The sequence below is a fragment of the Lissotriton helveticus genome, chromosome 3_1 (genome assembly GCF_964261635.1).
Source record: "Lissotriton helveticus chromosome 3_1, aLisHel1.1, whole genome shotgun sequence".
NCBI lineage: Eukaryota > Metazoa > Chordata > Amphibia > Caudata > Salamandridae > Lissotriton > Lissotriton helveticus.
This window is the reverse complement of record NC_136061.1, coordinates 1,930,480,953-1,930,504,069: the sequence shown is the minus strand read 5'-3', so window position 1 is coordinate 1,930,504,069 and position 23,117 is coordinate 1,930,480,953. Positions and strand designations below refer to the sequence as shown.

The window sequence follows — 23,117 nt, the reverse complement described above, 5'->3', positions numbered from 1 at the left end:
GAGGACAGCCTGTCAGAGGGGAGAGTAAAGGGCAATCTAATTGGAGAGATGTCAGTTTAATGGTCAAATGATACAACACGGAGGTAGGCAATTCAGGGGATCAAAGGGAGAGTTTGAGACGGTAGAGCAGCGGCACTAGCAGAAAAGCGAGCAAAAAAGAGACAGCAAGGACACAGCAATGAGAGTAATGGAAGGCAGAAAGGAGAAACTAAAGGAGATGTCACAAAAGTGCAAGGGAAAAACTCTAAGAGGAGTACAAGGGTACTGATACAACATGAGAGCACATGAACAGGGTACAGTAATGAACTAGAGTGCAAGGCAAAAGTTAGAAAAGACAGACAGAGAGGGGTGTTTGAAAGGATTGGAAGGAAGCAGTCAAATGAATATCCAATGGGACAGTCAAAAGTCAGGTAACAAATAGAGGGGGCAGTAATGAAGGAATCCCACAAGTTATTAAAGAAACAGAGAGAAGAAAGCACGGGTACAGTCACAGAAGACAGCAAGATAAAAGAGAGGGGAGAGAGCAAGGATAAAGGAGGGCACACTTCTGATGCAAAGGCCCAGATGAAAAGCATTCAATCTGAACAAGCCCGCCTGGCAGCTCTTAAATTGCACAGGACCTGATGGACAGCACTCGCATTGGGTAAGCTTCTATAGAATGGCGCACACATTGGGCAAGCACTAGGGGTATATGCCACCTTGCACAGGACCTGATGGACAGCACTTGCATTGGGTAAGCCTCTATAGAATGGCGCACACATTGGGCAAGCACTAGGGGTATATGCCACCTTGCACAGGACCTGATGGACAGCACTTGCATTGGGTAAGCCTCTATAGAATGGCGCACACATTAGGCAAGCACTAGGGGTATATGGCACCTTGCACAGGACCTGATGGACAGCACTCGCATTGGGTAAGCTTCTATAGAATGGCGCACACATTGGGCAAGCACTAGGGGTATATGCCACCTTGCACAGGACCTGATGGACAGCACTTGCATTGGGTAAGCCGCTATTGAATGGCGCACACATTGGACAAGCACTAGGGGTATATGGCACCTTGCACAGGACCCGATGGACAGCACTCGTTCCCATACACAGATCAGTGAGAACCTTATTCTTCCTGGTTGTGAGGCCCATGAAGGCAGCACTCACCGTAGGCAGGCCAGAGTGGGCAGCACTCACATGGAGTACACCCTCTAAATCAGCGCTTACTTAGCATTCCTGAAGGCAGCACTCACCTTGGACATGTACTGGAGGGTAAAACTCCATCCATTATGGTCATGTAAGTCAGAAAGCCACTGGTTTGTGTAGGTCATAAAGGGCACCGCTCACTATGTGCTGGTGAAGGAGCGCAGCACCCACCTTCTAAGTGTTTTGAAGTGCAGCACTCGTGTTTTCAAAGTCTTGAAAGGCAGCACACACAATGTAAATGTCTCTAAGTACAGCACGCACCTTGCAGGCTTCGAGGGCAGATTTCACCTGTTCACAAGGCCAGAAGCGGCCTTAGGCATGTGCAAGCTGTGAACCTGCACAGGGACACCAAACCCCAGGGGCCACCACGCCAATATATATCCTTAACCCCTGGGCTGTGGGGCCGATTCCCCCGCTGTGCTGGGGGGGGGGGGCGCGCACAGCGCCCCAGTGCTCATGACGAGCTCAGCTCGTCATGAGCCACGTTTCTCGTGTGCTCATGACGAGCTGAGCTCGTCATGACCACGCCCGTTCCTTAGAACGCCCAGCACAGCAGGGGAATTAGCCCTGCACCTGAGCGTTCTAACGGTCATGACGAGCTCATGAGCACCCGAGAACCGTGGCTCAGCGTCGGAGGGGTTAATATAATAATCCTCTGAGAATGGCTACATATTTGCGTGGTGGCCTCTGGCAGGGATTTGGCGGCCTCCGGCTCTGTTCCACTTCCAAACACCCTGACCCCCCCACACCCCCCTCCCTCCTCACTGGCCTCCCGCTCCGCCCCGCCCGGACCCCCTACCTACGCCCAGGGCCGCCATGAGCCTAGAGCCGCCCCTGACAAGGCACAGGTCTTGTAGGTATGCACTTGCCGTTTGCCAGTTCTGGATGTGAGTGTTTACTTATGTGCAGGTATTGGAGAGATGTGCTCACTATGATCATTTCTTGGTTGGCAGCATTCACCTTGCCAAGGTTATTGACAACAGCACTCACCTTATCCAGGTCAAAGAGGAAAGCACTCGTGCAGAACTTTAACAGAAACAAACACTATGCAGGTTTATGTGGGCAGTCCCTTGCCGTACATAAGTATTTAAGGGTAGAGCTTAACATGGTCTAAAGAGCAGTACAAACATGTATGTCCTGTCGGCCAGTACTCAACAGTGCACATGTAAGAGAGTAATAAACACCTTGCAAACTTCAAAGTCAAAATAAACGTTATTCGGCCGAAGGCCATAAAGGCACACATAAAAAAGAATAAAACCTAAATTAAAAATGTAATCTTTCACAAAAGTTATATACAGTATTCATTTTCCGTGTCACAATTCTATCATAAAACTTTCATAACAAATCCAAAGCAGGTGAGCTAAATCATATCAAACCTTTAGGACATACCCATTAAATTTCATAGCTCCTCCTAATATGAGACACTGATTTTATAAAATGTAAAACCGCAAAACGAATTTCAAGTGAACCTAGAGACTGCAAAAAATATAGACCCCCCTTGTACTGTCTCACATTGGCCTTGCGCAGCAACAGCACCAAAAAACGGTGTCTTGGCTCTTCATGCAAAGAGGAAAACAGAAATAAATGGCTGGTGCTTTGGGATGAGGTATTATCACACACACAGAAAGATATGTCCTGACACTATGCCCCCGGAAACTTGCTAGAGGGTTTGCAGTCGACCATCATCTTGTACCCATCTTGTAGGGCATCAAGCGTCATGCACAGGTCCTAATAAGCAGCATTCACCCTCTGCAGGTTCTGGCACAAAGCACTTACCTTGCTCAGGTCTTTGAGTGCATCCATTGGAAGGAAGAATAGGAAACGGTCGACCTGATCCAAGACAGACGCAGTCCAGGAACCTACGGACCTGGAAAAACATCAGGAGAGCTCTGAGTGAGGGCCTTGTTTATGTGGCAAGGCATGAAGCCCCGGGTGAGACACGGTCAGTGTGAGATCCAGTGTTAGTAATAGTAAGAGGACCTTGAAGACGCGATCACGCCTACATGGCAATGATTGGGCATAGGAGTGATGGTGACAGAGGGGCAGCGTGAGGTAGGAGAGGGTTCATGAAAAAAGTGTGAGGGAATAGAGGTAAGAGTGAAGGATCAGGAGACATCCTGAGAGTTTGAGGTCTGCATGGGGCCTGAAGGGGAGCATGATGTTCTGCAACAAAAACATTTCCTGTAAATCTTTTTGATTTTTGGTGAGTAGACAGGTTAATGTAGGCTTTTTAGTCAAACGTCTTACCTTTTAGGTGCACATAGATGTGCCATTTAAGAAGTTCCCCTAACTCTTTTTTTAGTGGCTGCTGCTGGTTATTGTGTATAAGAACCAAAGGTGCTACCCTGCATTGTCCAAGGCTTCAGAAAATCTAATAGCATAGAGACAAGGTTCTAGAATTATTTACTTGGAGCTACCAAAAGCAGTCCATATGCGGTGTGTTAAAAAGAGAGCTCTTAACTCCTTCTTTCTACCACCATGCATTACTTTTTTCCAAATATCAGAGCAGTTAGAGGTTTGAACAAAATATGCTCTCCTTGTAAGTGTTACATCGGAATGTGGTGATGCTCCCGTCCGGTTGATCTATCTGACTGGAATAGCGGTCAATACTATAAGTTGAATTTGGGAACGTGTGAGGACCTGAGCAGAAGCTGTGGTAAAGATTCCTGAGTTGGACCAGGAAGTGCCAACTTCATGATGGAAGCAGCAGACCTCTAGACCTCATAGTGCTGTGCCCTGAGTATCTGCAATCAACTGGCAGCCTGCATAAGTCCCGTGCAGCCTGGAGCTTGTCTGTACAGGATCCAACCTCCTCTTGACTCTGGAACCAACCCAGTTCCGCCCTTTGGTGGAGTTGCCTGCGTTTAGGATCTCCTGCTGATGACGGGATGTTGGAACCGCCCTCCAGCTTTGGGGCGCTCCAGTTGCTGAAAGGTAGAGCTAAAAGCCCCTCCCTGGATCACCTGACGTCATAGGCCTGCCATCCAAATGCATACACGTTCTAGTAATCCCCTTTCAAGTGTCTGGAAACTAAAATGTTGTGTCCTGGGGTGTACCAGCAATTGCGGCATACTTGCCTGTTACAGAAGTTGGAGCAGTGATGAGCAACAAATGAAAAATACACGATTTTATCCCCGTGCCACATGTATGTTTCAGAAGATTATCAGTACTTTAAGTCAAAGTGCAGGAGACTGACACTGACAGAACTGTTGATGAAAAAGCTTTATTTCCCTGGGCAGAACCACAAGATTCTGCTGGCGAAAGAACATTAATCCCCACTGTTACCAGTGGTTGCAGTTTTCTCCCTGTGACCCTAAAACTATTGGAGTAATTTCTCTAGAACCATTGGTGGAATGTGGGCCAGGTTTTGAAATATTTACATTATGTCCACCGTATTACCCTTACATGTTAAAGAGCTGCTTCTTGTAATGTAAATACTCTGCCTGAGCATTCCTTACTTAAGTTCATTTTGACTGCTGGGTTGTAATGAAACTAGGTCCTCTCATCACCTCCTCCATAGCTCTGTCCTTGTCATCGAACTGCTATCAAGGGCGAGCCATAGGGTTGTAGGAACCCTCTACAGGGCACTGGCAGAGGTGGTAGCTTATAGCCTGGGCTGTGTGACTACTAGGCATACCCAGCTCTACTTGTCGTTACAGACTATGAATTCTACAGGATCTTGAGGGGAGCGTATGGGTCTTGAAGGAATTATGAAAGCTGTCTAAGATCCTGGGTGGCAGGTTGAGAGCCTGGATGTTATTTGGAAGTTTCTGGATATAGTTTTAGGGCAGGGTCGGTAGAGTGAGAGCTTGGATTAGCAGCGCGAATGTCTGGATGGCATTGTGAGGGCCTGGATGTATGTGTAAGGGCTGGGGACAGTATGATGGTGTGTGAGCACACAAGGGACAGTGTAAATCCTGAAGGGAAGTGTGTGAGCATGGAGTGCAGGGTGAGGCTGGGAAGGAAGCAAGGGAGATTAGTTTCACGAGGGTGTCTAAAGGCTGGCCTGTCTTTGTCACTGGCCCCAAAAGTCAGCCCCTTTCAGTTGAAAATAACCCTCTTCCGTGAACATTGTTCTTAGGGTAGAAGGGCGCAGAGCCACACTGGCACCATGATACATTCAAACAAGTTTGCATTCTTCTCATGAGATCCTCTTACCCAAACATGGCCTTTTCCTGCAGCATGGCAGCCAGCAGCGCTTGCTTCTCTCCATCAAAGCAGAAGGCCTTCATGCTCTCCAAGTTCTGCTTCAGGACTACGCGGGAGGTGCTGGTGAAGAGCTCACCATTCACGAAGGTGGTTAGGAAGCCCAAGTCACTGAGGTCTTTCGCAGACAGAGGACCACTGTACATCCCCTGAAACGAAACGGTAACACTTGGCCCAAATCAGCACATCCCAGCAGAGATATTTAATTACTCACCACCTTACATTTTGGGTGTCCTTTTGTCTCTTAATGGAGCTATCCACACTTGGAGTATAAATTATCAGAAATAGTATCTCCTTATGCTAGTGCTAGTGTGAGAAGAATGAAGCTACCTCTACAGTGACTCTGTAGGCGTTCTGCAATTTTAAACTTTGTGCATACCTTGATACCAACTGTGGTAGGAAAAGTGGGTCATTCAGAGCTTTTGTATGTTGGTACTATGTATGCAAGGGTGCTTCATATGCAGAATGTCCCTCTACCCCAAACATATGCTCACTCTCAACGCTCTGTTTTTTTAAAGATGGGGACACTCGGAGGCATATGTACAAACCCCTATCACCACCACAACGTCACTTTTATCGACGTTGTGGTGGTGATAGGGGCTGCGCCTTATTTACAAGGCAGCGTTAAGTCACTTAACGTGAGTTTGAGTTTAAAATATTTCTTAAGCGCGCGTACACCGAGCGGTTTCATGGCGCTGTAAAGTACTAAAACCCTGAGGGGGAGAAAGACAGGAACACAGAAAGGGGCTTTATGGTGAGAAGGCTTGTGTAAAAAGAAAGGTTTTGAGTGCCTTACGGAAGAGTGTGTACTGGGGCAGGATCTCAGGTGCGCCGGGAGGGAGTTCCAGAAAGCAGGAGCGAGTGTGGAGAATTTGGAGCCTCCCCATTTTTTGCGTTTAAAACGGGGAACTACGAGCAGTTGTTGGGTAGATGAGCGAAGATCCCTGGGAGGAACATAGGAGTGAATTTCGGAAGTGATAAAAGCAGGTGCTGAGCCGGACCGGGCATTGAAAATGATGCAGCCCAGTTGAACTGGGCTCGTTCCTGTATGGGGAGCCAGTGTAGGGACTTGAGGAGGGGCGTGACGTGGTGTGATTTGGACAAATTGAATACCAGGTGGGGGCCTGGTTCTGGACCAGCTGGAGACGTCGCACGTTGTACGCGGGCATGCCACAGTAGAGGGCATTGCCGTAATCCAGGCGGGAGGTAACCATCGCCAGGACTATGAGTTTGAGTGCGGAGGGAGAGAAAAACCGAAAGACTTTGCGGATAGTGCGGAGGGAGAGAAAGGATGAGGATACAACAGAGCTGACTTGGGAATGAAGGGAGAGTTGGTCATTCAGTTTGAACGTGGCATAATGCACCCTTGTAAATAAGGCCCCCTTTCAAGCTATGCTTAGTGTGAAAGGGGTGGCCAGTGGATGTTGCAGAGGACTTTCCACCGCAACACCCATTGCTTTTGATGCTGCCCTTGTACATAAGGGGCAGCGCCAAAATTAAGGCCAGGGAACACCTGGTCTTGAGTTGGCGAAATGAGGAGAAATGCATTATTTCTCCTCGTTTTTGCTTTTTCCATGTGTGCTGCATTGTGCAGCACACATGGAAAAAGCAAACTGCCATGGATTGTTTATGTACAGGAAGGTCCCCCTTTATGTACACGAAGGTGCCCCTTCCTGTAGATAAACAATCTGTAAAAAAATGCCATTTTGTGACTTTCATGAGTGCTGCATGAAGCAGCACACATAAAACTGACAAAATTGTATTTTAGGATTGTTTATGTGCAGGAAGGCACACCTTCATACACATAAACAATCCTCCCTTGCACGCAGACACCCTTGCACCATGGTGCAAGGGTGCCTGCATTGGCCCTACACTGCTAAGTGTAGCGCCAGAGCAGGGGCAAACACAAGGCTGCACCATATTCTTGTAAATATGGTGCAGCCTTGCATTTCTGAAGTGGCAGAGTGAGTCATTAAGCCATGATGGCTAACGCCTCACCCCGCCTCTTCCTCGTACATATGCCCCTCGGTGTGTTCATTTGGCAGTCGGCTGAGGAATCAGCGGGAGGATGTTGGTCATGAAAAAGAAGTTATGTATTAGTAGTAACAGAGTCACTATACAGCTATCCTTTATCCTACTCTTATTTCCTGGCTCTTACTCCTTTACCCATTTGAAAGTAGCTTCCACAGCAACTGCTTAAGTTAAGAAATCCATGGCAAAATGTAGCAATGCGATAGGACAAAGTCTTGAGGTCAGTCAATGTAGCCACCCAGCAAATATCTCTGACAGATACATGCCATAATATTCTTAGGTCTGGTAGGTCATCTTAGGTCTGGAGTGTCTTTGGGCACTGCATGGAGATGGTGTTTCATGAAGAGTCTAGCAATGGGTGATACTTGATGTAATTTATGTGGCAATGGGGGCCTTAGCTGGCTCAAACAGAAGGCCAATAGTATGCATGTCCCTGGTTCTATCAAGGTAAAAGCGCAGATCATGCCTGAGGTTAAGCTTGTATCATGTTTCAGCCAGGGAGCAATGGGGATATAGAAAGAACAATGGAAGTACAACCTCCTTGTTGAAATGTACTTTTGGAACAAGGTGGGATAAGTTCTCAGGACCACCTTGATCGGGTAGAAACCCAAAATTGTTCTTAGATTCAAAGGGTCCACAGCTCACTTTTGCACATAGATGGTGGTCTCAGGAAAGAGGTCTTCCTTAAAAGAAGCTGCAGGTCAAGGAGGCTAATTACACAAAATGTTAATACATCAGTCTGGCAAGATCAAAATGGAAGTCCCAAGAGTCTGTGGGGAATATGAATGGAAGAAACCAATGTCAACATAGCTGCAGAGAATAGTCCCTTGCTTCTTCATCTAGAAGAGGGCCATGGTATTGTCTGCTTAGCGCAGCACCACTCTGGTAGGCATTTGACATTAGAGAGGCTGTGTGTAGCACTAGCATAATCATGTGAAGAGGCAAATTTTATTTGTCTATCAGTCCACTGATGAGAGAGACATTCACAATGTGACTCTCACCGATACTCTGATGAATCTGTAATGAACCACGAGCTGTGGATTTGCAGGCAGAAGGAGCATCTCATTAGAAAGTTTAAATTGGGTGCACTTAGTTGTAAGGGCTAACTATAGATGGTAGTATTTGAATGGGTTTGTACAGGCTGTATACCAGCTGGTCTCAATATTGCACCAAGTGGAGTTACAGGGTGTCAGTGTGGATCTTGGTATGGGAAGCCTCCCGTCTTCAGGATGTCTGTAGCTCCACAAGCCTTAGAAATTCCAAAGATGACAGAATCATGTTGCTAATCAAATGATTCACTGTCTGGTTCAAGGCTGTCTCCCATGCTGGAAGAGACCAGGCATTCAACAGGCCAGATTACATGATTGCCCCAATGAACAGGAGTCTGTAGGAGGGCACCAAGAAGTAGTTCTAAATAAACACAGGCTAGAATTTGGCTTTCTCCACCTTTGTCCTTGCTTATTCAGTACCGTACCCAAGTAAGACCTTCTGTTGCCATAGAAATGCTGACAATGAGACCACAATCTTGGTAAAAATCTACGAGCCACATTGAGCCCAAATGGCAGTGTTGTTTACTTGCAGTGTTAGTTTCCAACTGTAAGAAGCAGGTTTGTCTAAAAGAAGCAACCTGTCACCATCCTTCAGGGCTTCATGGAATGCCTACTGGGGCAGGGGTGACTTAGATGCTAGCAGCTCCACTGCAGGTCGAGTTTCCTCCTGAGATGGTGGCATTGGAATTCTTTGCCTCTAATGGGCTGATAGAGTGGCATTGTCCCTGAATTGATGCATCTATTCTTTGATTGCCAGTAGGTAATTGAAGAAGAGGAGACATCTGGTGGTGGTGTAGAGCAAAAGGACAGCCTGGCTTTGAAACACTATAAGTAATTTTCAAGCTGGAAGAGAGAAGCGCGATCTTAATGGTATTAGGTGGATGGCACATATTAATATGCCTATATGTGTGACCAAACTATACTGCTCAAAGACCTCTTCCACTGAGAAAGAGAATTTGAATTTCTTCAGCATTTGGCTTAAGATCTGAAGATGTAAACCATCATTGGTGATGCATGGACAGATCAGTGTTCCTATCCTGGTGACAATTGTATTCTGTAAAAAACATAAGCTTCAATTATTAGCAGAAGGAAACAAAACATTGTTACCAGCATTACAACAATGGCGAAACAGAAAAACTGTTCAACCATTATGACAATATTGTGTGATTTTATGAATATATGATAATGCATATACTTATACTCCTATCTAGTACTACCTGCACTATCAAGAGCATAGTGAGAGTACCATCTGCCAGAACTCTTGGGACAACCCAACTCCCATTAACTGTGTATGATGTACATGGAAGCCAGTCTGGTTTAGAACAGACCGTCGTCCTTTGCAGGATAGAGATTGGAGGCAGCAGGGCTGCATCTCAATCACAATCAAAGCATTCCAGGATAATGCATAGATGTCCTCCTCTACTGCGTTTAGCTCAGAGGTGGCGTATATAATAGAAGCACTGTTGCACTTGCACTGTGTCAGAGGTGCTGTGCTGATGTGATTGTTTGCCTTGCGACGCAGAGCATCATGCTCAATGTTCCTAACCTTGGATAGAGTGTACTAAGCAACTTGATAATATGCCTAATTAGACATGTACTGCCTGCAGAATGATTTCTAAGTATGCTAAAATGTACTTGCAAAGCATTCAGAAAGTCACAGTTTAGAAAAGATATCAGTTTTAAACATGTACCTGAAATAGCAATTTGTGCTTGGGCCCTGTTGAAGCCCACAACAGTAACAATGAGATCCCAGGAGCTGAAATTTCTTTCAGCAGCATCCTCTTTACCCAGGTTAAACTTCTCCTAAGTATATTGTGAGAGCAAAGAGGTGCACTATGGCATGCACTTGCTGAGCTTACGTATCTCGCAGCTGGCCAAGATAGAACTGGTTTTGGAGTCAGTAGGAGAGTAGTGGGGTTTGGAACTTTTGTCCCATATATCACGAGGCACTTGACCGCCTTTACATGTGTACGCATGATACCTTACCCATCAGGGAAGTGATCATCCTCACAACAAAATGAGCAGCAGCGGTTTCTGGGCACGGGTGTCGGGGTTCCGCTCCCCCTTACATTCACAGAAAAACGAAGCAATCATAGCATAGCTAAAAGTCTGATTTTTTATTAAAAAAACAATTTGTCATGTACATTTGTAGAATGGGGGGCACTGTCTGCCCTACTGACTGACTTCGGCGTTGTTGCTGTGCTCCACAACAAAGCGGACATGTGATAGCGCTTTAACTACTTTCTCCCCTGGGCAGGCAAGTATTTTCTGAGCTGACAATCACTCAGCCCTGAGGCCTGTGAGGTCATCAGCTCGGCAAACACCTAGCATCAGGGCCCAGTCTCCACCCTCTGATGAAGTGGAAGTAAAGTTGGCCCAGGGTGTTTTAAAAACACGACTGGTATCGCTAAGCCTCCACGTCAATCAGGGAGTAGCGAGCATTGCCACACCACCCTCCCCCAACTCGTCACAGGGTGTGGCTCGACTTGTTGTGTGTCTGAGACTGCTTCCCACACAAGCTTGTTCATTGTGGAGTTGGATGTCATTTTATCAGTAGTGCATGTGTGTCTGTAGCACACACTCAGAGGCGAGGCTGATTTACTGCAGTGCTGGCAACTAGTGAGCAAGACCAAGTATGTGAAGGAGTCAGCAGGCAGTTCACCAGGTAAGGACCTGCAATTGTGCAATGGGGGAGAGTATATTCTAAGTGCTTTGAGGAGTGCATGTGCGTCCACGCTGCACGGACTGATGGATATGCTATGGACCCGACTGTAAAAAACTAGGAGTGTCAGAGTTACTGCACGAGTGACGGGGCTGATAGCAGGACCTGTAGTGTCACAATAACTGCCCTGGGCTCTCAGTGCCCGATGGTGAGCCAACCCATGACTGTTGACGATGGCCTCCATGCCCTATCAGTAAGGCCAGTCCAGTGGTGCGCTGATGACACTGCGACAGACGCAGATCTGCACCTGACAGAAGCCACTCTGCCACCCGACAGTACCAGCAATCTGAGATCGAAGGTTAGAATGTGACTGGTAGCATGAACAGTAAGTTGTGGCTTAAAACTTTCTTTATTTCCCCACCCGCACCACCTTGAGTTGTCTCTAAAATGAAAACTCTCATGCTACACACAACTGAAGTCAGAGAGTTGAGTGCAATACTAACTGTCACTGGTGGAATTATGGTGGAATTATGTTTATGGTATGATCCCTACTGGTAATGCTAGTTACGTCCCGCGCCTCTTTATACGGGGTTCAGACTACCAGGCAAAGGTTGTGCGGTCTCATGCAGCCCTGCACTCATACAGTTCTCCTACCTTCAAGACACTGCTCTCCCTGTGGCAGTCTGAAGAAAGATGACACATGCACACTAACCTCTTCTACCATCCACCAGATGACACATGCACACTAACCTCTTCTACCATCCACCAGATGACACATGCACACTAACCTCTTCTACCATCCACCAGATGACACATGCACACTAACCTCGTCTACCATCCACCAAGAGGTCCTGCAAGGTGTTTTAAGTGCATCGGAGGATTCCTGCCCCATTGCCACGGAAACTAGAGCTTGTTTACATGTGCTGTTTGCAACCCAGCCCTCCCGGGATCAGTGTCTGGGAGTGGTCTTAAATGGGGCAGTGCTGTACCATCTAGACAGGTGAAGGGCCCGAACCCAGCCGGTGCCCTGGCACCAGACGATTGCCTTGCTGCCTATTCTCCCACAATCAAAGATTCCTCCAGAGGAAACGCTCCACGGGACTGATGTGTACAAATTAGTACTTGTGAAAAAGGAATAGGTCCTCTGGGTGTTCCAAATATTCTATCAAGCTATATGTCTACACATCAAATGTTGCCACAAATACAACATCCTTATAAAGCATGATTAAGGATACTTGCAGTATTTCTTTATTGTATTTTCAGTGCTCGTTCTATTTTTCTTCCTATCAATCATCTTCAAAGCAGGAGCTTCATCAAACAAAGCTACCATTCCTTTCTTTACGTACTGCAGGATCTTACAACCTTGATTTAACCAGAGAGTCTGTGTTTTCAGCCTTTGAACTCTGTATACCTGTGTACAAGGGAGATGTGACCGTAGAGTCTCCATGTGTTCTGTCACACTGCGTTGAGTTGGTTGTATATCTCATTGCCTTGAGACTAGAATCATTATAGACCTGGAACAAACACCCACTCAGCATCAGACGTTCCCCCACTCTACAAGCTTCCAGAAAGAGCCTTGAGACCCTTACGGGTGAGTAGCGCGCTTCACAAATCCCTAATTAATTGATTGATTATAGATTCTCTGGTCCGGAGCCCAAGATGACAGTATTATGTGGCTCTACGCTTGGGGTTCCTCTTTAGTGCGTGTCAGTGAACACTGAATACAAATGTTTCTTTGTGGCCCACATTTTAAGTGAACTCAGTTCTACGAGTTCTCAATTGCAGGACCTTCACTGCGCCATAGGTGAGGGGTGTGGTTTTGTATGTCATGCATGTTCCGACATTGCCATTTATGTAAACCATTACTGTGTGAGTTTGTATGATTTCCTGTATAAAGAACATTGTTGTTACCCATGCTCACTCTCTCTCCTAGTTAAAAATGCTGCTTGTATAGAACTATTTTATTCTATTTATTTATTTAAAGAGTTTTATATAGCGCTGGCTAGACCTGAAGGTATCAGAGCGCTTTACATGAGAATCAACAATGTAACAGAAAAAGATCAACAATTACACAATACATAAAAAAAAAAATAGGCAATACAATTAGGAGAGGAGAGAAAGGAGAGAGAAAAGTAGTGGAGGGGGCAGGGGAGGTGCGAAAGGGAGGATAAGGGAAGAGACAACGAGGAGAGACGAAAGGAAGTCTGTCGAAAGACCGGCTGGGTAGGTGACGACCAAGGAGGGAATCCACGGCCCATCTCCCCTATAGCTAAACCAGGTAGCTCCATCGGGCATCAGACAAAATAGTTCAGTCTCAATACATTGAGAGAGGAGACGTGCGTTACCTTATTTCCCTGTATGACTTGTGGACCATGCATTGTCATGGCTATTTTCAAATGTAATTGCTTGCTATGTAAGAGATTGTTGCAGTGTCATATTGCTTCTCATCTAGGGTCCAGTACCCACTCACTCATTGGTGGCACAAGGCAGGAAAGGATGGCAAACTGATTTAGGACTTTAAGGAGTCACAGTGACTTGGCCACCTGGTTTTTATGCACTGATAAAGAGCGAACAGGAGGGCAGGTGGACAGTGGCAGATTATGGTGACTAAGCTCCCCCCAAAAATGCTGTAAGACCACTACCCCACCCAAGCCCAGCCTCACCACTTACATACCTCACCAGCCGCCACTGAAAATGAGCTAGGTAACTCTGAAGACAAAGATTGGAATCGCTTTGGGACCAATCCAAGGAATTTAAGACTGCAGTTCACATATGCCTGCTTGAGAACATGGGACTCAAGAGCCAAGATTGCCTTGGTGGAGGAGCAGTTGCTGCCACTAAAGTAAAAATGGCTTAATTCTTTGGCAGGTGTACCAGGCTTGCAGTGGTCCACATTGATTGGTCGGTGTCAGATCCAGGACTGGCAGATGCACCAGTACCGTTAAGATATTATTAATTGTTTCATATGGAGGAACGCGCTTGGATCTCTCCTAAATAAAACTACATAGATTGAAGGTATTTGTGATCTATATTCCTGGCTATATCTATTGTTCGACCCTTATGGCGAATGTGCTAATCTTCCTTTGGAAGATTGGACTCAAAAGAAACTGTTTGTAGCCCTGACGAAATTTCCACGGCACGAAAGGGAATGAAACGCGTTGGCTGTGCCTTTGTATCTTGATAGAAAAGAAAAAAAGAATTTAATAAAGAAGGAACAGAAGATTCACAAATCTTATGAACTTTTTTTGCTATATACATCTACGAGTGCACCTCTCAAATTCTTGTATATTCTTTGCACCAGTACCAATTAGCCTGGTTGAGATGGGGGGATTAGGCCTTGGACTGGTCCTTCTGTCTTGGCACAGGGGTTTATGGAAGCTGCACTGGGGATCACAAGTACTGCAGCTGCACTGGAGGCTGTAGAATCAGGATGATCTCTCTAGCCTTCAGCTTCTCACTTGCAGCGTCTAAGAAACTAGAAGAAGTTCTTATTTTTTCTATATCTACATGTCACTAGATTTAATTTTTATTGAACTGTTTTGTTTACTTTACTGGAAAAATCACTCAAAATAGACTGAGTTTATTATCTTCAGTTATACCTCTTGTGGACATTGTTACACGATATAGACCCAGAACTGGGCTTGACCTTTCCCATGCAACTTGCCAGTTTCACTAAAGTGAACTAAGGTTTAGTTAACTGATTCATGCTCAGGAAAGGAGACTTGTTTCACTTCCTGATGCAATGGGCCTGCAGCATTCTGCCCAGAAGTAGAGGCTGACTTGATATTATAGTTGAGCAGAGGTTTTGGACCTCCCCCACCAAAGTAAGGAGATAGGCACAACATCATATTCAACAGGGTCTCTGGAGCATGCAAGAGTTTGGCCCCAGATGTTATAGTTGGAAAAAATGTTTTTCAGGTAAGAATGGTTTTTAACACTGTGTTTTCACCTTTCGAGGCATTATACCCTGGACCGGTGATGGTCCCATTTCAGCGGGAGAGGAGTGTGCCTGTCATCTCTTGACTATTATTGTTGCTGAAGAAATCCAGCTTGTGGAATCAGCATACCATTACTGTTCAAAAGTAATTCCTCATTTGGCTGAGTGTGAGTCAAGGTTGTGTCTTCCTGTCAAATAATACTTTGCCTTCTCTCCCATCAGAGAATGAGGCTTGAACCCTTTTGGTTGCACTGGGCTCCTCTTAGTTTCAGGCTGAGTTCATCTCTGAATAGTTTGCTATATTGTGAGATAGTGTGGCCTCTAAAACCTCTGCTCGTGCTGCAGACCAGTTCCTATATGGCTAAAAGAATATGTAGAGAAGCTACATTAAAAAAGGTCAACATGGATTGAATTGTTTTTACAACTTTGGTCTTATTGCAGTCTTCCAGTGGCTTCTGCGAACATACAAACAGATGCTAGTCTACAAGCAGCAGTTGTTGTCAGAGAATAATCACATGCTAGACTGATCCCAGTGTGATTTCCTGCCCCAGTCATGGAACAGATATAGCTCTGCAGCTGCTATGGGGTTATTGGTCAGTCCGCCCATGGTGGTGTCCTAGCTGCTTGTGCTTGTGGATCTGCTACATATTTTAAAACTGAAGACTTTCAGACCACCTTTATGTGAGAACCAGGGTCTCGAGCACCAGTGCTCCAGCTCATTCGTGGCTGAAAGGAGACACTAATGCGAATGGAAGTGCAGCGGGCCATGGAAAAGGGAAGGATACTTTCACAACATGAATTTGTGACTTGGGATACCAATGGACCTCCTCTTTCACTGCTGCATTTCAACACTTACATGCATACATTTATTTGGCACCTTTGTACTCTTGTACAGATAATATATAGGTGTATCAGAAGTCCATAAGGTTGGTTTCCCTCATTACTGGAGATCTGCAGGCAGCAAAGTTAAACAACTAAAATTGAATGGGGCCAAAATGGAGGTGCTATTCTGGATTTGCACCACCTCCTCAACAATCTGTCTTCTGTCACAGACTCCTATGAACTTTTTAACCTTACTCTGCAATCGATTAGGATATGTGGAACCTGAGGGTTCTCCAAGATGATGATTTCAGAATGAATCCTCAGATGGGTGCTGCCTTTAGGGGGCCTTGTTTTACATTTGCCTCGGCTCAATATGCCAGGATGCCTGCCGAGGGACATTAGTCCTGCGTTGATTGTTTCTCTGATGAATAAAAAAAAAATCACCCTCCTGAAAGTCTAAGACTGTTGTTACCTGTAAGGATAAGGACCTCTTTTAAGATCCAGGGTATGATCTACAAGTGTATCTGTTGTAGGTACCATCTAGTCGCACAAGGAGATCTGGCACCTTGCACTTGGTCACAAACTGCATCTTTCAAACCTTCAGCTTTTGGAATCTCCTCCTCACCACCCATAGGTTGTCTGATTACATATGGGCTGAGTAGGGAATACCGAAGACAGAATATTGAAGGCTCACGGTATTGTTGCCGGAATATCGAAAGACAAAATATTAAAAAGTATGTTTGTATAGTTTCTCTTTACCTAACTCCTCCTATGGGTACCTTGTTGATAAATATATCTTTAAGTTATCTAGATGTGGATTTGAGAATAATACATCTATATCTCTCTGTGTGCACTTACCTTTTCGATATTTTGTGCCTCAATATTGGTCACAGTATTGTGATCCATTGATATTTTCTCTTTGATATGCTTTACTACAATTGTTGTATTTACGAAAATGTGTGTGCCTTTAGCTCCTTACTGCAGAATAGGCTCCTCTCACTATTTCTGCCTCTCTATCACTTTTGTTAAGGATGACTTTAAAACCTGCTTTTCTTTCCATGTAAAGGCCTGTCACACTAAGCCCACTCTCCAAGAATCTCTCTCTAAATTGGCAGTCCACCTGCTCAGGTAAATAGACCTCAATGGCAAACAGGTCAAATATGTCTGCTCTACTGGACCAAGAGCATCTGGACTAGGAGCTGCCAATCTCCTGCCAGCACCGCTTCAACCTAATGCTGGCTTCAGTCCTATGCAAATATACTTTCTTGGATGCTGCAAAGGAGAAGCTGAAAGCAAGGAAGGCGGTCAAGATCCTTTAGCCATCAGTGTCAGTGCACTTGTGCAGCTCCCAAGGCTGAAAGACCAGTCCAAAGCCTCAGCCCCATGTAGCACCCAGCACTACTGGTACTTAGCAAAATGCCTAAACATGGATCTGGTACCGCCCACTCCATCTGTACCACTGAACCCCTAGCACTCCTGGCAGAGAATGAAGTCATTTATGCTTTAGTGGCAGCTCGTCCACGAAAGACGACCTTAGGTGCCTTCTTCTCTTACTCTTTCTTGCATTACTTAGAGGCACGTTTGAGTTTCAGTATGTACAATACAAACCATAAATTAGAAAATACAATAGCCGGTATGAGACAAAGGTAGACAAAGAACATCAATAAATAACAATGGCACATATTTTTTAGGGTAACTAGACATAATATCGAATCCAAAATAAAGAATAGCCATAATATCGAAGTCAAGATATAGAATGGACAAAATATCGAATGGACACAATATAGTGGTGAAAAATATCGAAGGTAAGTAAATAATATCGATTTTCAAAATATAGAAAATCAAAATATCGTAGTATATAATATAGGTATTAAAATATATCGAATTTCTAATAATATCGAATTTTTTAAAGTGTTTTGTATGTTAGTATATGTGTGAAAAGTGTATATTATTTTTGTAAATTATTTTAAGTAATGAATGTTATGTTATTTAATTTTTGCGTAATTTAATTTTGTAGCTTGTTGTGGGTTTATAGGGGCATAGGGTGGGAAGTAGTTTAATTATATTAAATTAAATATTAAATTTGAGAAATTACTAATTATTTTTAATTAAATTTTGCGTTTTAGTTCTGTAGCGGGTTGTGGGTTTATAGGGGAATAGGGTGGGAAGTCATTTAATTGTAATTAATTAATTAAATATTTTTATTTATTTATTGGTGTTCATTTTGAATTAATTATTAATTAATTTTTATTTGGTAATTAATTTTTATTAATTGATTAATTGATAATTATGTTAATGTTCTTAATCTATTTTCCGTAGCGGGTCGTGGGTTTAAAGGGGAATAGGGTGGGAAGTAATTTAATTGTAATTAAGTAAATAATTTGTATTTATTTATTGGTATTGTTTTTTAATTTATTGTTAATTAATTTTTAATTGGTAATTAATTTGCGTTAATTGGTCATTAATTTGTATTAATTCATTAATTGATAATTACTATAATTGTATTAATTTATTTTCTGTAGCGGATTGTGGGTTTATAGGGGAATAGGGTGGGAAGTAATTTAATTGTAATTAATTACATATTAAAAATACTGTTTGTGTATTGATAATTTGCTATTAATTAATTATTAATTGGTATTAATTTATATTATTAATTAGTTTTTGTTATTGAACATTAATTAGTTGTTAATTATTAATCGGTAATTAATTTTAATAACTAATATTTAGTTGTATTTCTACTTGATTAATCATTACATGATATTAAATTGGTAATTCTTTTTAATTAATTTTTTATTGGTATTGATATTTAATTTATTTTTATTAATATATTAAATCATTACTTTCCCTACTGTTAAACTCACTAGAGTGGGAATAGTAATTTTTACCCCTAGGCTATCCAACGCTTTCCCTACTGTTGCACTCTCTGGAGTGGGAATAGTATTTTTTACCCCTACACTAGCCAACGCTTTCCCTACTGTTGCACTCTCTGGAGTGGAAATAGTAATTTTTACCCCTACGCTATCCAACACTTCCCCTACTGTTGCACTCTCTGGAGTGGGAATAGTAATTGTTAACCCTACGCTATCCAACGCTTTCACTACTGTTGCACTCTCAGGAGTGGGAATAGCAATTTTTACCCCTACGCTATCCAACGCTTTCTTTACTGTTGCACTCTCTGGAGTGGGAATAGTAATTTTTACCCCTACGCTATCCAACGCTTTCCCTACTGTTGCACTCTCTGGAGCAGGAATAGTAATTTTTACCCTCCCGCTATCCAACGCTTTCCCTACTGTCGCACTCTCTGGAGTGGGAATAGTAATTTTTACCCTCCCGCTATCCAACGCTTTCCCTACTGTTGCACTCACTGGCGTGGGAGTAGTAGTTTTTACTCTCCAGCTATCCAACGCTTTCCCTCCTGTTGCACTCACTGGAGTGGGGATAGTAATTTTTACCCCTACGCTATCCGTTTTCCCTACTGTTTCACTCACTGGAGTGGTAATAGTAAATTTTACCCTCCCACTATCCTACTGTAAAAATATTGTATATTTTTTATTAATATTACGTATATATGTATATATATATATATATATATATATATATAAAAATAAAATTGTATGTTTTTTATAACTTTAATTATTTAATCATTTTAAGGTTATTTAAGTATTTTTAAGTTAGTTTTAATTGATTATATTTATTATTTCATTAATTTTAAATTACTTTTAAGACGTAAAAAAATTCGATATTTTGACGAACTATATTTTTTACAACGATATTTTTGATTCGATATTTTCGTACTTACCTGTTTGCAGATAGGAATTCGATATTTTTGCATTCTATATTTTGTCATCGATATTTTAGTAAGTGTATATTTTGTATTCGATATTATGTCAGTGATCCATTTTATAGTCATTGCAAGTGTGAGACAGGAATAAATCTCCCTCACTCTGCCAGTGTGACACAGTGAAATGTATTCTCCAGTCTGTGCTACTGTAATAAAAGAATATGTCTCCTCCAGTCAGCGAAAGACCCAGATACACCTGTCACAAAAAACATGTACTAGAGACTGATGGACTTTCTTCAATTCGCAATATATATTGAGTTTTTGTGTCAAGTCTTTCGTAATTACCTACAACTACCCTGCGGGAAAATGCCCATGAAATAGTAGGCTGGCTTTATAGCACTTGAATAGCATTATGGCACAACATAGTTTACATCAGCATTTATCCTATGTTTTATCTGATTTTAAGGTGAATGCAATATAACTTAATATTTCCATCCAGTGGAAATGGGCATAGAATGGACATGAAATCTTATAACTGTTATTATGCCCATTGTACTTTCTGTTTGGATTTAGAGCTTAAGTGTACCAGCCAAAAGTTGGACTATTTTATGAAATGAAATGTTTTATTATGTATATGTTTTATGGAATGAAACCTTTCCGAAAGTAACATTTACTTAATTACTTATATACTTACCTGTCACTGAGTGGCACAAGAACATAACGTCCTTGGTCTGAGCATATGGGATGTGTGACCAGGTCTGCGGTGATGTATTAATAGGACTGGTCTCTCTCATTCTCTGCTGGTGCTGACTACATTAGTGTACACAAATGTAACACAGGGATGTGTTTCTCAATTTTTCAGCTAGTGTGAGACAGGAGTAAGGCTACGGAAGCCTCTGCTACAGTGAGGCCGAAAAACATCTCTCTCAGTCTTTACTTGTGTTAAGCACTGATATTTCTGTCACAGTATGGACAAGCGTTATGTAGGCTGAGAGGGACAATGAAATGAAAATATTTAATCACAAAACATAGAAAGTGCAATTGGAAGCGAAAAGACACAGGAACCTAGTTCATGGAATCATTTATGGGAAGAAAAGGGAAGTTGCAGGAAGCATGAGGAAACTGTGGACAAGAAAACAATAGGAGGAACAAAGGAGCGGTAGTAGAGAAAGGTTGGAAGGCACATCGAAAATGTAGGCAGCAGACAAAAGCAGGCACATCAAAAATGTCGGCAACAGAAACAAGCGACAGGATGCACAGTGAGTCACAGGGAAGTGGTGGGAGACACACTGTAGAGGGAAAGGGAAGTGATGGGGGATAGGAATGTGGTGGCAGGTTCAGGAATGCAATAAAAGGTATAGATAAGTGGTGGAAGACACTGTGCACAAGGAAGCTGCAAGAAGGAAGCTTTTGGGTGCACAAGGACACTGGCAGGCACTAAGAAGTAGTTGGCAGGAGGTGTCTCTGAAAAACTCAAGGAAGTCCTCTGAGTAATGTGACAATTATGGGAGACACTGAAGTGTAAGATGCACATGGAAACTATGAATGGTAGAGGGGAAGCTGTGGAAGGGAAGCTATTGAAGAAACATACCAGCAGGATGGGCAGAGGGTAGTGGTGTGACCTATGGTTATCAGTGAAAGGCACAGCAAAGGGACCTGATTCACAAAGGTAACTTACACTTTTGAGTAAGTTGTGATTTTTGAGTAAGTTTACTGCTTTTTGGTATTCACAAACTCTGTGTGTAAGTCACTACCAAAAAACAGTACTAAGTCAAGCGCTACATAAGGCCAACCACTAGTAATGCAACTCCCTCATTTAGAAAATAATTGAAGTAGGCTCTTATAATAAAACCCCATAGGAAATTGTTAAATTAAATTAAAAACAATATAGTCAAAAATATAAATAAATGTTAAACATATAAAATAGTATATTTTAATTTAATCATATAATATTTTCGTAACCTATTTTTGAAATAAAAAAATAATTGAACAATACATTTTAATTTAAACTTCAGAAAAAGACATTTAATTGAATATATATTCCCATCATTTAAATTTTAATTCCAAATGAAGTTATTAGTGCTGTAGCATTGTTAAAATGTTGTTATGCATTTAAACTAAACAAATACAAAAATACATTAATATTTAACATAAACATATGTTCAATACTTTGTGTAGAATTAACTATTTGAAATAATTTAATTTAATTTAACATTTTCTTGGGGTTATCTATACTACTATAATAAAGGAAGAACTTTCAGCCTTTGAGGCGGGTAAACTCGGGAACCACAGCGCCAATCCACACACCCGATACACCGTTGGAATCGTCAGGGTGTGTAGATGGTTATAGGCTATATAAATAAAAAAAAAACGTTATTTAAAAAATGTACAGTAAAAAAGAAAGTAGTCCCTCCGAAGTAGCGCCGACCGCGACGTGCGTGCTCACGTCAGGAGCGCGGGGAGGAGCGGCGTCCAGGAGCGCGACGAGGCACGGCGGACATGGCGTGGGGGAGGAGCGGTGACGTGAGGAGCAGCGGACAGGCCAGCGGCAGTGCGAGCAGCGGACAGGCGGGAGGAGCGGCGGCTCAGGTAAGGGGACCCATGTCGGGGCAGGCGGGGGACCCAAGCTGCTGCACAATGTCGGGGTGGGCGGAGGTCGGGGAAGCCTGTTGCACCCGGACAAGGTCGGGACGGGCTGCTAGTATATTATAAAACTCTACCCTCCATTATTTTCTATGGGACGGCGTTGCAGTACCAGTGGCTGGCCATATGTTGTGCTGGACGTATTAAAAAAGAGTTAGGGCTCCATTACGATATCAGGCGGATTGCCTCCGCCAGGGTGGCGGTGGCCACCGCCACCCTGGCGGAGGCAATCCGCCCGACAACCACTCTCGTTTTCCCCTCCGCCTGATTAGGATGGCGGAGGGGACAAAGACCGTCCGCCCCTTTACCGCCACGGTCGCCCTGCGACCGCGGCGGTAATAGATTAATATGGTGGCGGTGTCCAATGGACACCGCCAGCCATATTACAATGGCAATATGTAGAGGCCTTTCCGCGGCGGCAATGCCGCCACGGAAAGGCAGGCGGAGATTGGTGCGGGGGCCCCCTGCAGGGCGCCCAGGTTGCCACCACTGTCGGGGGGCACATGGGGGGTACCTATGGTACCCCCCCACATTTGCATATGCAAAGCGGCAGGCACCGCGCGGTGCCTGCCGCTTTGCATATGCAAATGCAAAAAAGCATTTTTCACATTGTGGCGGGCGGTGCAGAGTGCACCGCCCGCCACAATGCTAAAACTACAGGATGTGCCCGCCACTGTGGCGGGCACATCCTAATTCCCCCCACGGGACCCCCACCCTTATGGCGGGCGGTCCCGTTCTGCGATAGGGTGGCGGGCAGACAATGTCCGCCCGTCATCCTAATGGAGCCCTAAGT

At 43.8% G+C, this 23,117-nt stretch overlaps 1 protein-coding gene across 1 annotated transcript in view; it reads right to left on the bottom strand.

Annotated features, from left to right (window-relative positions):
* Nucleotides 1–23,117, bottom strand: part of LOC144824343 (stereocilin-like) — a 107,988-nt gene that overhangs the window by 61,435 nt on the left and 23,436 nt on the right. Inside the window, exons 6-7 of the mRNA XM_078683460.1 lie at nucleotides 5,352–5,548; nucleotides 2,970–3,060 (exon numbers count right to left, since the gene is read on the bottom strand). Of these exons, the coding sequence (XP_078539586.1) occupies nucleotides 2,970–3,060; nucleotides 5,352–5,548 (288 nt within the window). The remainder of the gene's footprint in view (nucleotides 1–2,969; nucleotides 3,061–5,351; nucleotides 5,549–23,117) is intronic.